At 36.8% G+C, this 14427-nt stretch overlaps 2 protein-coding genes across 5 annotated transcripts; both read right to left on the minus strand.

The window, feature by feature from the left end:
• Positions 860-4669, minus strand: LOC18768853 (protein BASIC PENTACYSTEINE4). 3 transcript variants are annotated; one of them, XM_020570637.1, is made up of 5 exons: positions 4517-4669; positions 3641-3688; positions 3064-3203; positions 2058-2149; positions 860-1965 (listed from the first exon to the last, which is right to left on the minus strand). In XM_020570637.1, the coding sequence occupies exons 3-5, from the start codon at positions 3095-3097 to the stop codon at positions 1099-1101; spliced, it is 993 nt and encodes a 330-aa protein (XP_020426226.1). In that variant the 5' UTR covers positions 3098-3203; positions 3641-3688; positions 4517-4669; the 3' UTR covers positions 860-1098. The 3 variants fall into 3 exon arrangements, with proteins under 3 accessions (XP_020426226.1, XP_007201267.1, XP_007201266.1); XM_007201205.2 differs by lacking the exon at positions 3641-3688; XM_007201204.2 differs by lacking the exon at positions 3641-3688 and having other exon boundaries at positions 2058-2169.
• LOC18767269 (ubiquitin fusion degradation protein 1 homolog) lies at positions 9519-14107 on the minus strand. Of its 2 annotated transcripts, none has more exons than XM_007200351.2 (10): positions 13988-14107; positions 13388-13439; positions 12739-12816; positions 12375-12399; positions 12256-12288; positions 12024-12145; positions 11762-11892; positions 10946-11169; positions 9977-10230; positions 9519-9840 (listed from the first exon to the last, which is right to left on the minus strand). In XM_007200351.2, the coding sequence occupies exons 2-10, from the start codon at positions 13388-13390 to the stop codon at positions 9742-9744; spliced, it is 969 nt and encodes a 322-aa protein (XP_007200413.1). In that variant the 5' UTR covers positions 13391-13439; positions 13988-14107; the 3' UTR covers positions 9519-9741. The 2 variants fall into 2 exon arrangements, with proteins under 2 accessions (XP_007200413.1, XP_020426251.1); XM_020570662.1 differs by having other exon boundaries at positions 9542-9840; positions 13737-14106.

A 14427-nucleotide genomic window follows, 5' to 3' on the forward strand; every position in this document is an offset into this window, starting at 1 on the left:
GAGGTTTTCCCACCCAAAATCACAATCATTTGTTTAAAGTCAATTACTTGGAGCGCAAGTATATAAAATCATTCAAGTTTGTGAGGGTATTAAATTGTTATCAGTAACACGCTCACATAAAAGAAAGTTAATCTTAGAAACCATTAATGGTTAAAAAATTAATGGAGACTTTTACTTAGCCTTCAACATGCTCAAATTCAAAAAGGGTAAACAGTGTGTGTGTGTGTGTGTGTGTGTGTGTGTGTGTGTGTGAGAGAGAGAGAGAGAGAGAGAGAGAGAGAATCAGTTCAAGTGGATACTGCATGTTGAATTTGCACCATGGCCTGCTGATTCTCTAATGCCTGAAATTGTGCTGGCTGAACATTAATCTTTAACTGCTCTGACTTGGAAGGGTTAAGATCGCTTTGGTGGCCATGTCAATGTCAAAAAAGGTGGCTGCGCTGCTTTGTGTAGTTCTTCTCGAGAAAGATATAGATCTGGAGAACAACGAAGATTGATGTGGTTTGAACTGATTTTTGGTCCATAGTTCACACAATGTTAGCAACTCGTATATACTAATACCATTAAGATACCATTAAGATTTGTTTGGTAATCATTTCATTTTTTGTTTTCATTTTTCTTCTTGCTAGAGATACGGAGAAAATTATGACGAAAAGCACCAGTGCGTGCAAGTTTCTCTCGTCTAGGAGGCTTATTTCGGAGTGCTAACAGAATACGCATATTGTGCCTCTTTTCACATCACCTCAAAAACCCAGGGGTTATTTTATTGGAAGCCATGGGCCCTAAATTTTTGCCGTGTGTTATATCCTATAGAAATAGGTTGGACAGAAGGAAGCCAGGTACAGTGCTACATGTCTAGTACCCTACAAATGTCTTATGTTAACCAAATGGGCAAGGAAATACACTTTTATAAAAAAAGATCTCCCTTTGATATCATTCAATACAACCACATGCCAATGAAGATATCAGTTAAATTTAGAGACAGGAGAGGGAGAGTGGGAAGAGAGAGAGAGAGAGAGAGAGAGAGAGAGAGAGAGAGAGAGAGAGAGAAGGCACCTAAACAGGAAACATACTTCCTTCCAAATTATTGTTCGTGAGCTACTTGATCGTTATGTAGCGATTTGTCCCATGTCTGGCCCAGTATTCCTTCAGATCCAGTGGTATTGACAGATCATGACCATCTGCTGCTAGCCGACTGAGCAATCTTGTAAAAACACTTCCACTCATCTTGCGCCCACCCATCCGGGCATGGCGCTTATTTGGCATCTGCGGTAGTGGATACATGGACATATGGGTGGTGCAACAAGATGACTGCCACCCACCATTCCCCCATTTGTAGCACTGGCGTGGTACTCCAGTGCATGAGCAAACTGGCACTGGCATTGTAGACTCATCAAAAGAGACAAGATTCAATCCCAAATCATGAGTATCCCACTCTGATTTATACTTTATCCCATCAGATGAAGCCTGCCTATTCAAATCTTCGCCTACTTTCTTTCGTGACGGCTTTGATGCCCTGGATGCCTTGTTCTCCTTTGCTCGCTTTGTCTGACGTGACTTGACAGCTTCAGCAGATATAACTGAAATAGGGAAGGCATCAGTTATATGCATATCTTTTGTGCTGTAATGAGCCTCAGCCAGTGTAACTGAATGGTTTGAAGGGTGGTGCAGGCGCTTGGCTCCACGTTGAACTCCACCACCCAATGGGAAGTTCACAGCATTGTCCCGCATATGAAGGGCTGCAAAGGCATTGTCTCGTTCCATCATGGCAGTATCACGCTGAGCAAGTGCCTCATCTCGCTGACGGAGAGCCTCATCTCTTGCAGCTAAGGCTTCATTCTTTTCAGTAAGTGCTGCATTCCGTTCTCGAATAGCAGCATCCCTCTCAGCAATAATGGACATGATCTTCTTGTTCATGACTAGGGCATTTGGTTCCTTCGCTTGCTGCTGGGTCGCCATATTCCACTGCACATGTCAAATCTACCCCATTCAAATGGATCCATAATTGCATAATACAAAGAATAAACACCACATTGTAGTACATGCTTTCTTCTTACCGGAGAGGCCGCCCCTCTGTAATAGTCCATCTTATGTCTCCCATTTTCATGTTGCCGACCATCATCCATTTTTGAATTATTAACAGCAAGTGCTGAAATCAATTTTAAGCCACTGTACATTTGTTAACATCTGGAATCAATGTTAAGCTACTATACAACTGTGAATTGTGAACGTATCACAGAGAAGCAAAGAGTCATAAGCGCAGTTACAAACCCAAAACACTAGTCAAGAAGCACATAGAAAGGAATCTACATATAATCATCTTGCCAATTCACTAAACAATAAGTTAGAAACAAAATCCAGTCATAAAGGAAGAACCATATTTACTGAAATATTATCATATACCTATCGAATCATGTAGGAAGAAATATCCCAAATTCCACCCGAAAAAATGAAATATCTCAAATAGCGTGAAGAGTTGGTTCAATGATATTGGCATTTCTTTTGTAGCTTACTTCATTAAGAAGACAACAAAATGAAAAGGGTCCAACTCCCATTAGATGCTTACTGCAAATTACAACTGCTAATAGCATCACCACCTGAGTCCCTTATGTATGTCTTTCTCTCTAATTTTTATTTGGTAATGGTCCCATCCCATATCACTTGAGCTAGCCAAAAGAGCACCTGCCCATTGTTACTGGGGATTCTTAGATTTTAATCATCAAATCCAAAGTCTTGGAACCCGAAACTAATGCATGGTTTAGGCGGAAAATGAGCCAGTTGGACTTAAAGTGCTGTTAGTGAAACTTAAAGGACCTTTATTGAATACAAATACAGTTAGCAAGAATGTGTTAAGCCAAGCAGCATGGATGATAACAATGACAACAATCCTCATTGAGAATGAGTTCTAGTAGTTGCTGCATTCATACCTTAGCAAGTGTAATATATGCATGTTAAGCAATCACTTTGACCAAAAAATAAAGTAAAATCCATGTTAAGCAAACAAAAAAAGATACTATTTTAACTTCGGAACACAAGAAGAAATTAGAATACTTCAAAACTTACTCTGTCCTCCTCTCCTGCTATCTGCTGAGTGCATACCACGAATACATCCCCATGCTTAATACAGCTAAAGTAACAGGTACACAATAAGTCATCCAAACATGGCAAAATCTGTTGCGGTTACCATATATTAGATCTCCTATCTGAAATGCTCAAAGAGAAAAAGGAAGTAGATGAATTAGTTGAAGGAGGCACACACATATGCAAGAACATGTAAATACTTTTTGTTTTGAAAGGACAGCATGCAAGCATGCTTAAATCAAAATACTAGTACACAAAAATTCCAGTCAGAGTGATAAAGAAGTGATTTAATCATAACTTCAAAGTACTACGTCATTACACATAAAGGGCACCAAACACTAAAAAGAACCCCATCCGGTGGGGGTAACACCAATAAAAGAAATTTTTATATTTTTTTGGTGAAACTATAGTAGCACTAAATGCTTGGAGAAGGAAAACTAAGATACCTTCAAAGGAAAAAAAACTGAAAAAATAATTCCACTATTTCAAACTTTCGAAGAAAAAGAAATAAACTGATATCCTTATCTCTGTTTTAATCATCCTCCCATCTTGCACTTACTCTCCTACACAGCAGCGTCCACTTCTTGAAAGACTCAAAATCATCACTCTAAAACCAACAACCAATTTTACTAATTAGCTTGAATTTACTTCCCCATAATCTAACCAAAGAAAAACAGACATTTTAAATACTACCTAGACACACCAAACTGAGCTAAGCAAATCCAAAACTAGCCAGTAACTTATGGTCTCAAAAGGGAACAAGAAGTCAAGTTACTCAGCATGGTTTATATTCACTCAAAAGAAAACCAGTTACAATTCTAAGCAGTATGTTGCAGTTCTCAACTTCCATAAACAATCATTCGTGGGCTCAAAACATTCACAATTTCGAAGAGGAAAAAAGAAGAAGAAAAGGTTTTAAAACCTAAATCCACAGTAGGATTCATGTTTTCCATTTCCACAACAGCTACTAGATTTTATTTTTTTTTCCTTTTCCAAATTGATTAAATAAATACAAATCTTAAATTCATGTACTAATCTGTCTGTTGCATACACCATATAGGATGTAGCTTAGCAAACCAACAAACAAACAAACACACACTCCCTCGCATACTAACTCAACGTGCTAATATCCAAGAACTAAAAGGACAGAAGAAAAAGTGATTCAAACAAGCAAGAGCTAAACATAAGCAATCACAGAATGCACAGCTCAATCTCAGTCAAATAGGAAGCTAGTTCTGAGTAAAATCTACCATTTTTTTCTGGAGAATTTTTATTTTTGTATCAAACTGTAAATGAATGACAAATCAATGACTTCGAATATGAAGCGCTGGAGTTTCAGTGAAATTAGGTTTTCCAGCAGGAAATTCTGAATGAGGATCTCCGAGATTGAAGCTTGAAAGCTCAAAAGAATGAAAAGTGAACGAAAATCACTCACATAAATTTAAGAATCCGCATCGGCTCCGATCGATTCGCGTGCTTTGAAGTTGGAAGTTCGAAGAGTTTCCGTTTCTTGGTTTTTTATTTTCTGACTAAACAAACAGTCGCATAGAGAGAGAGAGAGAGAGAGAGAGAGAGAGAGAGAGAGAGAGGGCGTGGTACGTGTGTTTGGGTTGTGCCTCAATCATTTTCGGGCTCTACTGCACGACGTCGTTACGATACCCAACTCAAAACGACAGCGTCCCCATTTTACCCGCCTCCCAACAATTTAATTAAAAAATGAACAAATATGGTGACCCTAATTAATCTTTAATAAGATTTCTATAATTATAAATTTTATAATTAAAATATAACTTTTTATTTACAAAAATACATGATTTTTGTAAACTTTTTATTTATAATTATAATTGTCGTCCATGATATTTGAAATCATAACATTTCCAAGGAAGTAAATTTTGACGTCACGAGACCAAATAAACCAAATTTTCTTAAACTCCATCTAAATACCAGTTTCTTTTATAGCATATGTTCAAATTCATGGAGATTTCAGTGCCACAACATTAGGGTTGAAAATGACAAATCTCGAATAGTATGTTCTAGAGTTCTTCTGAAAAGTGAGTTGCCTTACTAGTATAGTAGTATCTTGACAATCTAGGTTTGATGATGAACTTCCAATAGTGTACAATATAATTATAAATTATGATAAATCTCAGTTTACGGATACCTCACTATATAATATGAAATTATAAATTATTTATGAGCATTATTGATTTGAATTTATTTTAGAAACCTAAAGAATAAAAATGTGCATGTGTTATATTGCAAAAATTATTAAAATGCTGACTTTGAGACATGAATTCTAGTGTCAAGGACTAAGAGCAAGTCCAGCAGCTAAGGCTGGACTCGGGCTGGGGGGGAGGGGGGGTTTGGGAGAAAAATGGGTTTTCAACAACAAAAGGCAACCCGGGCAAGAGGTGGGGGCCACGAGACTGGGCTGGCCCGAGATGGAGTTTGGCCCGAGCAAGAGCCCGATGGCGGTGACGTCATGGCCGACACCAGGCTAGCATCAGCCCTTTAGTTTTCAAATTTTTTTTACCGTTAGCTCGTGCATTGCACGCGCCAACATTTTAAAAAAATTGAAACAACGCGCTACAGTAACCGCCAACGACTGCCTTACACATGTCGGCCTATTGGCTCTCCGATTCGATTTTTTTCTTCAATCCAACGGCAGCCAATTTTTATGCAATAAAAAAATGAAAAAAAATTGAAATTTTTTTTAAAAAATACACAAAAATTACTGTTTTTTTTTTTTGGTATAAATACCAACCAATACTCTTCACTTTTAACACCAAATCCTCTTACATTTTCTTCTCCTTCTACTATTATTCACTTTCTACTCAATATTTTTTTCACTTTCAAGTTGTATTTTTCTCTATCATATTATGGGTTCTTCTACTGAAAATGGAGGGGCATGGAGCATGATGGAAGATGTTAGCTTGTGTGAGGCTTGGGTCCAAGTTAGTCATTGTCCCATAACGGGTAATGAGATTAAATTTTCTCATATGTAGAAAAAAAATTCATCAAGCATTTTGTGAAAGGGCAATTGGTTCGACACGTACAGAAATGACATTATCTAGTAGGTGAAAAATTCTTAATAAAGAGTTTACGAAATGGAGAAATGCCTTAGCAAAAGTGATGGACAACCATAGAAGCGGAGAAAACCTTAGCAGTGATGTAAATTATTTGACATTATCTATTAATTTTTATTTAAATGTTTCTTGCAATTTATATATTTTGTTAATATTTATTGTATTTTTTTTTATACATGTTGCATTTTTTAAAAAATTTATTACATTTGCATTAGTTTTTTTTTTACATGTTGCATTGTCAATATTTTTTAAAGTTTCTTGCATTTTTATTTAATTTTTTTTATAGATTATGCAAGCACAAATGTGGTTTGGTGCTACTGGACAAGGGAAAAAAAGTTTCAACCATAACCATTATTGGGAGGTGGTAAAGAATTGTAAGAGATTCCAAATTATTCCAATGGGTCCGATGGTAGTGTTGAACGAGACTTCACTCTATGAGACGCCGGCATCAGATTCACCTATGGATTCTCCGATGAGTCAAGACTCACCCATTGAAAAGGAGTCAAGGCCTATTGGGAGGAAGGCGGCGAAGGCGAAGAGAGGGAGTAATTCTAGCAAGAATGCATCTAAATTTTTGGAGGAACTTTCAAAGCACCAAGCCATGAGAATTGAAATGGACTTGAAACAACAAGAGCATGATATGGCTATTCAACTAGAATATGCAAAAGAAAGGGAGTATGTATGCAAAGAAAGAAAGTATGTACGCGAACAAAACATTGAAAAAAAAGATTGGGAAACCATGGCCATGGATACAAGCCATATGTCCCCTGAAACAAAACAATTTTGGAAGCTAGAACGAAGGGATGTTATGAGACGAAGACTTTTTCGTGACGATAGACCTAGCAACACGGATTGGTTAAATGATGAAAACCATTAAAATAGTTTGCTTGCCTTTCATGTCTTAGTTTACTTGCCTTTGATTATTGTATTTTTTGTTTTGTTTAATTCATGTATTTTATTTTATTAGTTGTATTGCTTTTCTTTTAGTGAATAAAGAAAATATTCAACAAAATTCCTTTTTATTCAAAACATTCCATACATAAAAAGCAAACCACAACCAAAGCATAAAAAATAAACAAACCACAACCAAAGCATAAAAAATAAACAAACCACAACCAAAGCATAAAAAATAAACAACCCACAACCAAAGCATAAAAAATAAACAACCCACAACCAAAGCATAAAAAAAAACAAAGCATAACTAAAAATACAATATAAACATAATAAATTTTAAAAAAAAACATCTTCACTTCACTTCATTCACCTTCATTGCCTTTCACTGTCCATAAATACTCCATCAAGTCAACTTGACGGCGTTCATGAATATACGACGATTGCATCTCTGTGTAGCGATCAATCATACGGGGCATAAAACTACCATCTCTACCCAACGGTTCATGCTGCACTGGTTCTCCATTTGGCCCCACTGGTTTTTCATAAATTCGTGTTAGGGCCGTGTCCATGGGATTTGGTTCATACACTTCATCAGCATCGTAATCATATTCATCTTCCACAATCATGTTATAGAGGATGATACAAGTCATCATTATACTCCAAAGCACCTCCTCGTCAAATAGACGTGTCGCGCCCCTGATAATAGCCCTCCGGGCTTGAAGGATACCAAAGCATCTCTCAACATCTTTTCTGTACCCCTCTTAATAGTGAGCAAAAAAATTTTTGCTTATAGGATCGATGATGTGGAATTGTTTTCACAAATGTTGTCCACCTCAGGTAGATGCCATCAGCTAGATAATACCCGTTCCGGTAAACAATACTGTTGATTTCATATGTGATATTTGGGGCTTCACCTCTCAAAACATCATTGAACTCTGGGGATTGACCCAGGACATTCAAATCGTTTTAAGATCCGGCAACTCCAAAGAAGGCGTGACAAACCCATGTATCAAAACCAGCAACTGCTTCTAGGATGATACTTTTCTGTCCTTTTCTATTTCTGTAATCCCCTTGCCAAGCAGTTGGACAATTTTTCCACTGCCAGTGCTTGCAGTCAATGCTACCAATCATGCCAGGAAATCCTCGAGACTCAGCTTTTTTGGAAAAGCCGTTGCAGGTCCCTGCACGTAGGTCTGCGTAGGTAGTCTTTGGTGTACAGAGTTTCCACTGCATTACAAAATCACACCAAACTCTCCAAAATAGTGGACTTCCCCATCCGGGCAATCTCATCTACCTGATCAGCAGATGACCCATACGCCAACATTCGTATCACAGTTGTGAACTTTTGCTCGGGAAGAAGTCCCAAATTTCCAGCACAATTTTTCTTTTGAACAAAATATTCATCATAATTGCAAATATCATGCATGACTTTTTTGAACAAATGGGGTTGCATTCTATATCTCCCTCGAAAATAGACATCAGAGTACAGAGACTGTGGGATAAAATAATCTTCCAGAAGATTCTTACCCCGAGAATGTCTATGTCTGTCCACATTCGGACCACGGCCTTCTCGTGAACCACAGCGACTCTGGTTTTCTTCCTCCAGCAAAGCAACTACTATGCCAAGTGGCTTATCTAGTTCTCTCTGCGCCCTTTTACTTGCAGCTCGTCTACGCATTCTTTCTCTAGCTTCTCGCTCTTGCCTCTCCAAAACATCTTGCATGTCTGCCATTGAGAATGGAGAATGAAATCTAAAATATGAGGAATGGAAATGTAGAGAAGAACTGGTGTGGAAAGTATGAGCTGAACCTCTGGTTTTATAGAAAAATTTAGACAGATAGATATGACACGCGGCGCAATCTTAGAAGGTGAAAATCTTATCTGAAATTTTAAATTCAAATGATATTTGAAATTTGAAATTTATCTGAAATTTGAATTTCGAAATGTATCTGAAATTTGACATTTTGAATTTATCTGAAATTTGAATTTTGAAATGTATCTGAAATTTGAAACCGAAAATCTTATCCAATATGAATAGTATTGACACGTAGGAACCCAAAAATCTTATCCGAAAATATTATCCAAATTAATTGTTTAAGTAAACAAAGTTGTGAAAAAAACCAAAAAAATGAATAGTATTTGCCATGACAAGCCTAAACTGCTGGAAACACACTTTGCTGATGAGGGCTAGGGTAGTCACTATTCACGTGAATAGTAGCTGCCCTAGGACTGCCCTTGCCATGGCAAGGGGCTAACTAGTGGAAATGCTCTAAGGAATACAAGGGTACGTCTCCAATTTATAGACTTAGGCAACAATGCTCGGGAGGCCCTTTTTCGTACCAAGTACACGTGTCACGTCTAGAATCCCACATCAAAATATTAAAACAGCCCAAGCGAGTTGTTACTCTGTAATTTGACACATTTATCAGTTCATTGCTGTAAATTTTAATCATGATGTTAAGAAGCAGGTGGATCCCATGGAGAGAATAAAAAATCAAAATGCTACACAAACTGAAGTTGTATCTCTATCATCAGTTTTGACAAATCTACTGTTTTTATCCAACAATACAACATCTGAGATCAGTACATAATTTTGTTATATTCACACAATCTGACGCAGATAAGGTCAGATAATGTGGAACATAAGTTAAAAAGCTAACACATGGTTTTCACAATCCAATCAACCCCTCAATGAGTATTTTTTTCCGGTAAAAGGCTGGAACTTCGGGTCTTCTTTCTTTTCGGCCTGCTCCTCTTTTTTAGTCTCCTTTGCAGCTTCCTGCAGAGTTAATTATATTCCAAAGAAAAGTGTAAATGATTTACAGTCAGCTTCGGACTGGGTTAAGGTTTGTAATATAATTCCAAAGAAAGTTTATGGAAGTCGAAGCAAGAAAAAGCAAGAAAAGCAAGAGTACCTTTTGTGTTTCCTTTGGAGCACGGTTGGCATTTCCTCCAAAAACAAGCTTTCCCTGAGCTTGACGACTGGTAGCTTGTGAACTAGATCCCGTAGAAGGCTGTGCATTACCGTTGGTGACCAGAGGTTTCTTGTCTTTTGAACCTGAGGAAGAAACTGGTGCCGGCTCATACTTCAAAGGCCTCCCATCCAAGCGTCTCCCAGCTCCAGTAAAAGGGTTGAATTTCGGCTCCATCTCAGCAGGATCCTCTTCAACTGCAAGACAATCATATAATTCCTAAATTAACTTGGACAATGGAATAGTTAGATTAGATGGAAATACATGGAGTAATCAAAATTAAAGGCAGCGCAAGCTATGTAATTTCTGTTACTTGAAGAAAACCTTTAAGAGTCACCATTGTATGCCACCATTTCATATTTTCAATTTCAGAGCTTCAAGCAGAAAATTTTGTAAACATTTCACAGAATCTAACAATTTACTGGAATTTATAGTGCCGAGTTTCTTTTTGGTGAATATATTCTACCAGGTAGATGAAGGTCAGAAAACTGGTTTTTATGGGGATTCTGTCAAAGACTCCACCGAAAAAGCCCTAATCACCAATATTTGTCGCCAGTTGTAGCAAACAATGTAGATAATTCTTAAATAATTCGCAGAGATAGGCAGGGACACAGTGGCAAGTGAAGTTGGTAAAACTCACGCAGTTACCAAGTAAGATTCTTCCTCAATAAACTCCCTAATAAGATATTTCAATCAATACCTGTGTAGCCTCTAGAAGTAAGTGCATCAAAGATATCGTATAATGTCTATGTCTAACTTCATTAGAACAATGTTTTTAGCATGAACCTCATATATAAGCTGACTCAATCTCAGGAAAGTGCATGGACAGGAAGTAATTTTTTTGGGAAAGAAAAGGCCACACTAAAAAAAACAGCATATGCCAGAGATACTAATAAGGAAATAAATATGTACCTTGAGCAGCTGCCTTGTTTAGAGGACCAGATGCAACAGGCTTTTCCGGTTCCTTATAGTCAAGAGGAGGTGCAAAGTCCACCTCACAGTCTGTCTCAATAATACTTATTGCGTGAGAAGGCTTTGCTTCTATAATATCTATATAATACTTCTTGTTGTTATATGCTACCATAATACTATCCCCCGTGGTTAAGCAAGAAAAATTCCTCAGCGTTGTCTCCAAGCTGCATGAAAAACAACATAATCAACTTCTTTTACATCAGATAGTTTACAGAAAACTTAGCAAACAACCTGTAGAAATTATTTGTTTTTTAAAACAAACAAAAAAAAAGATAGTTCCCTGGAATGAACATGGAACAGGTACTCAGCATAAAATAGACACACCACTCACACAAGACAGTTGCAAAGAAAGGCAATATCTCAACAATAACATGGCAACAAATCAAATATGCATAATTAACTTGTTTGTTGTCCTCTAAGTAACAGCTCATATCAATTCATTCCTCTGCTGTACAACACCGATTTTATTTCCTCCTACAATAATCCTCCTCTAGAAGCAAACTTTTCTTCCAACCTCACACAAATCAAAGAACCCATAATCTAAAATAAGGATGAAATGGGAAAACCAAAACATTCCTAAGTTCCATGCATGCCTAGGGTCTCCGAAAATAACTGAATTGACACAAGTGTAACACACTGCAGAGACATGTTGAAAATAACAGAACCAAGTTTAATACAAGAAAACAAAGTGAATAAGCAATAGCATAATAAACATACATAAATGAATAAGCAATAGCATAATAAACATTAACTTACATCGCTTTTGGATTTGAGATATCTAGAAAGTCCTTTGTATGGGGTTGCAATTTAACATATGTTCCCTTCGGAAGAGTCACATTTTTCACTCGCACAATATCACCTTCTTGCAAAAGCATATTCTCCATCATCTAAGTATAGCCAATTCAAAATAGAAACAACTCAAACTAAAGATCAGAAGACATTTTGGCTACCAAAAACAACCGCACTGTAACTTGTTCAAGTAAAGCCAGGCATAAATTCAAACACACTGAATTCTTACCCAATAAGGCATATAGATCATGCCTTCTTCTGCAATGAACTCCAGCACCCCACAATGAGAGACCCGCTCAGCAGAATCATTTTGAAGCTCAAACAACATTGGATAATCAATGTGTAAAGATGCTGCATCATGTTCAATATAAGCACTCTAGATCAGAGGCGACACATATTACAAAATAAATTAATTTAAAGTAGAAATCACCAAAACAAATTACTAAAGTAAAACAACTAACCAAGGCGGTCAAGGGCTGAGGGAGGCATTATAACTGAAAAAACAGAAAACAAACAAATCAGGAATACACAACAAAAGGAAGAGCTAACTAATGAAACTGACAAGACATTGGAGACTTACTTTTATCACCACTTTCAATTTGTGGCTGCAAAACAGATAACATAAATTGATATCAGATATAGGAACATCAGGGAAAGTGTACAGGATTTGGCTGCCTTAAAACACTCCCCAGGGTGATATTAATCTTTTATTCTTTTCTCTTAAAAGAAAAATATCTCCAAGACTGAAAAAATGTCCGAATGGGGAGAGGGGAGGTGATCCAGTAGACAACAGAAACCTAATAATCAAGTCTACATTCATCATGCAACAGTAATATAATTGGCGCAGAAAGCCTTGCACAGAGTTATATAGAACTGATAAAAGAGCTGTATGACAGTTTAGTTACAATTCTTAAAGAAAAACGAAAATAAGACAGCATTCCAACCTTCTCAATAAAAGATGCAGGATAACATCGATATGTCTGTTCGAATGAAGTCCCGTGATACCCATAACCATCAAAATACTGCAACATTACAGAATAATTTATATCAAAATTCAAGGCTAATCCAGGACAACAGGTTATAAAACTTTCATGAAATCCAAATGAAGAAAAATGAATGAGAAAAATCTTTTCAAGTAACAAATGCCAACCAATATACAGTAATGGTAGCTGTTAACATCTTTATTTCATAAACTGATATTTTTAAAAAATTGTGCCAATATTATATAGTTTGGTCTGCAATAACACATGCCCATCATCAATCTAAACGAAAAAGAGTCCATAACCAGTAACTTCTTCGAAAACACGAAAATGCAAAGTAGATACTAAGCTATGAGTTAACTTCAAAGCCACTCAAGCAATTACTATCTGAAACACTGAATCAGTGTTACTCACAGTGAGCCAAGGCCAAGGACTTCACATAAACACATAAACATTGTTTTAACTAAAGAAGGAACAAATATAAACAGTAATATTCTTCAACCCAGAAAATCATCACCTACCCACTGGTATCAAGTGCTTAAACAGTGAAAAGTAAAACATTTTTTTTCTTATTTTTGGATAAATACTTATATATACTGAGCTGAATTCATACCATATTCACTGCGTATGGATTTGCACACTGGCTAACAACCTCCAAAAGCTCCCTATCAAAAAGAAAAGAAAAGCACAAGCTTAAATACTTACACAAAACCCAACAATTAATCCGTACATAAATTTATCTACCCCAACAAGAAATTAATGCCCAGATCACAGTAACAAATATTGAAAGGTTCCAACTTTTCCAACTTCTATCAAATTTTCCTTAGTTTTCCTCATTGTACTCGGAGCGAAAACTTTAGGCTAGAGTAATCAAATAAACAATTACATTCATATCAGTAGGAAAGATATAATCAATATATTGTATTAAATTTCTAAATACAGATAATTGATCAATGTCTTACTAGTGCAGCAACCCAAAAAAAGGGAGAACTTCAAATACCCTTACTCAAAACTGAACCCAAAAGCAACACAGTTTTGACCTTTCTTCAAAAGAAAAACATGTGGTCAAAAGAGAAAGCTCCAAAATTTGATGGGTTTTTGCTGGGCATGCAAAATTTGATGGATCTAGGATTTAAATAGATTATGAATTGGAAAACTAAACGAGAAACAAAACGGTAATTAAGTGGAAAATTGAAGGTGAGAATTGCGATACCGTCTGAGGAGAGAGAAGAGAAGAAGATGATCAAGTCACTGTGTGTTTGGTTGTCTTTTGATCTCTCCGGGAAGATGTGTTGTGGAATGTGTAGAATACTAGAATTAGACAACCGATTGCGCAAGAAAAGGCTAAGATGCGCCTCTGTGCGTTTGGTGCACGCTATGTTCACTGTCAGCCTACAATCCAAGTCCAAATCCCAATCCAAACCCGAATCTAAGTCCGATTCCAATATGGATATCATTGGGCCTGAAATATGAGATTGCATATAAAGGGCAATGGCTAATGTGTTTTTTTTGGGCTCAATGGTTCATGTTCATCATCTTGGTTCGTACTTAGCCCAAAATTAATAATCCACCAAAGAGTAGCCCTAATTTTACGAAAACTTTTTTTTTTATTTTTAAAGACATCTTCTGTTGAGGAGGGTGATAACATACTAA

The sequence above is a fragment of the Prunus persica genome, chromosome G8 (genome assembly GCF_000346465.2).
Source record: "Prunus persica cultivar Lovell chromosome G8, Prunus_persica_NCBIv2, whole genome shotgun sequence".
NCBI lineage: Eukaryota > Viridiplantae > Streptophyta > Magnoliopsida > Rosales > Rosaceae > Prunus > Prunus persica.

What these genes read in the sequence shown, in the direction of transcription:
- LOC18767269 (XM_007200351.2), bottom strand. An exon ending in CTGCATCTTTTATTGAGAAG is followed by an intron (nt 12,400 to 12,738) that starts GTTGGAATGCTG and finishes TCTGTTTTGCAG; the next exon opens with CCACAAATTGAAAGTGGTGA. An exon ending in TGATCTATATGCCTTATTGG is followed by an intron (nt 11,893 to 12,023) that starts GTAAGAATTCAG and finishes GGCTATACTTAG; the next exon opens with ATGATGGAGAATATGCTTTT.
- LOC18768853 (XM_007201205.2), bottom strand. Translation starts at nt 3,097, where the DNA reads ATGCACTCAGCAGATAGCAGGAGAGGAGGACAGA. An exon ending in TAGCAGGAGAGGAGGACAGA is followed by an intron (nt 2,150 to 3,063) that starts GTAAGTTTTGAA and finishes AATTGATTTCAG; the next exon opens with CACTTGCTGTTAATAATTCA. An exon ending in ACAGAGGGGCGGCCTCTCCG is followed by an intron (nt 1,966 to 2,057) that starts GTAAGAAGAAAG and finishes TGACATGTGCAG; the next exon opens with TGGAATATGGCGACCCAGCA.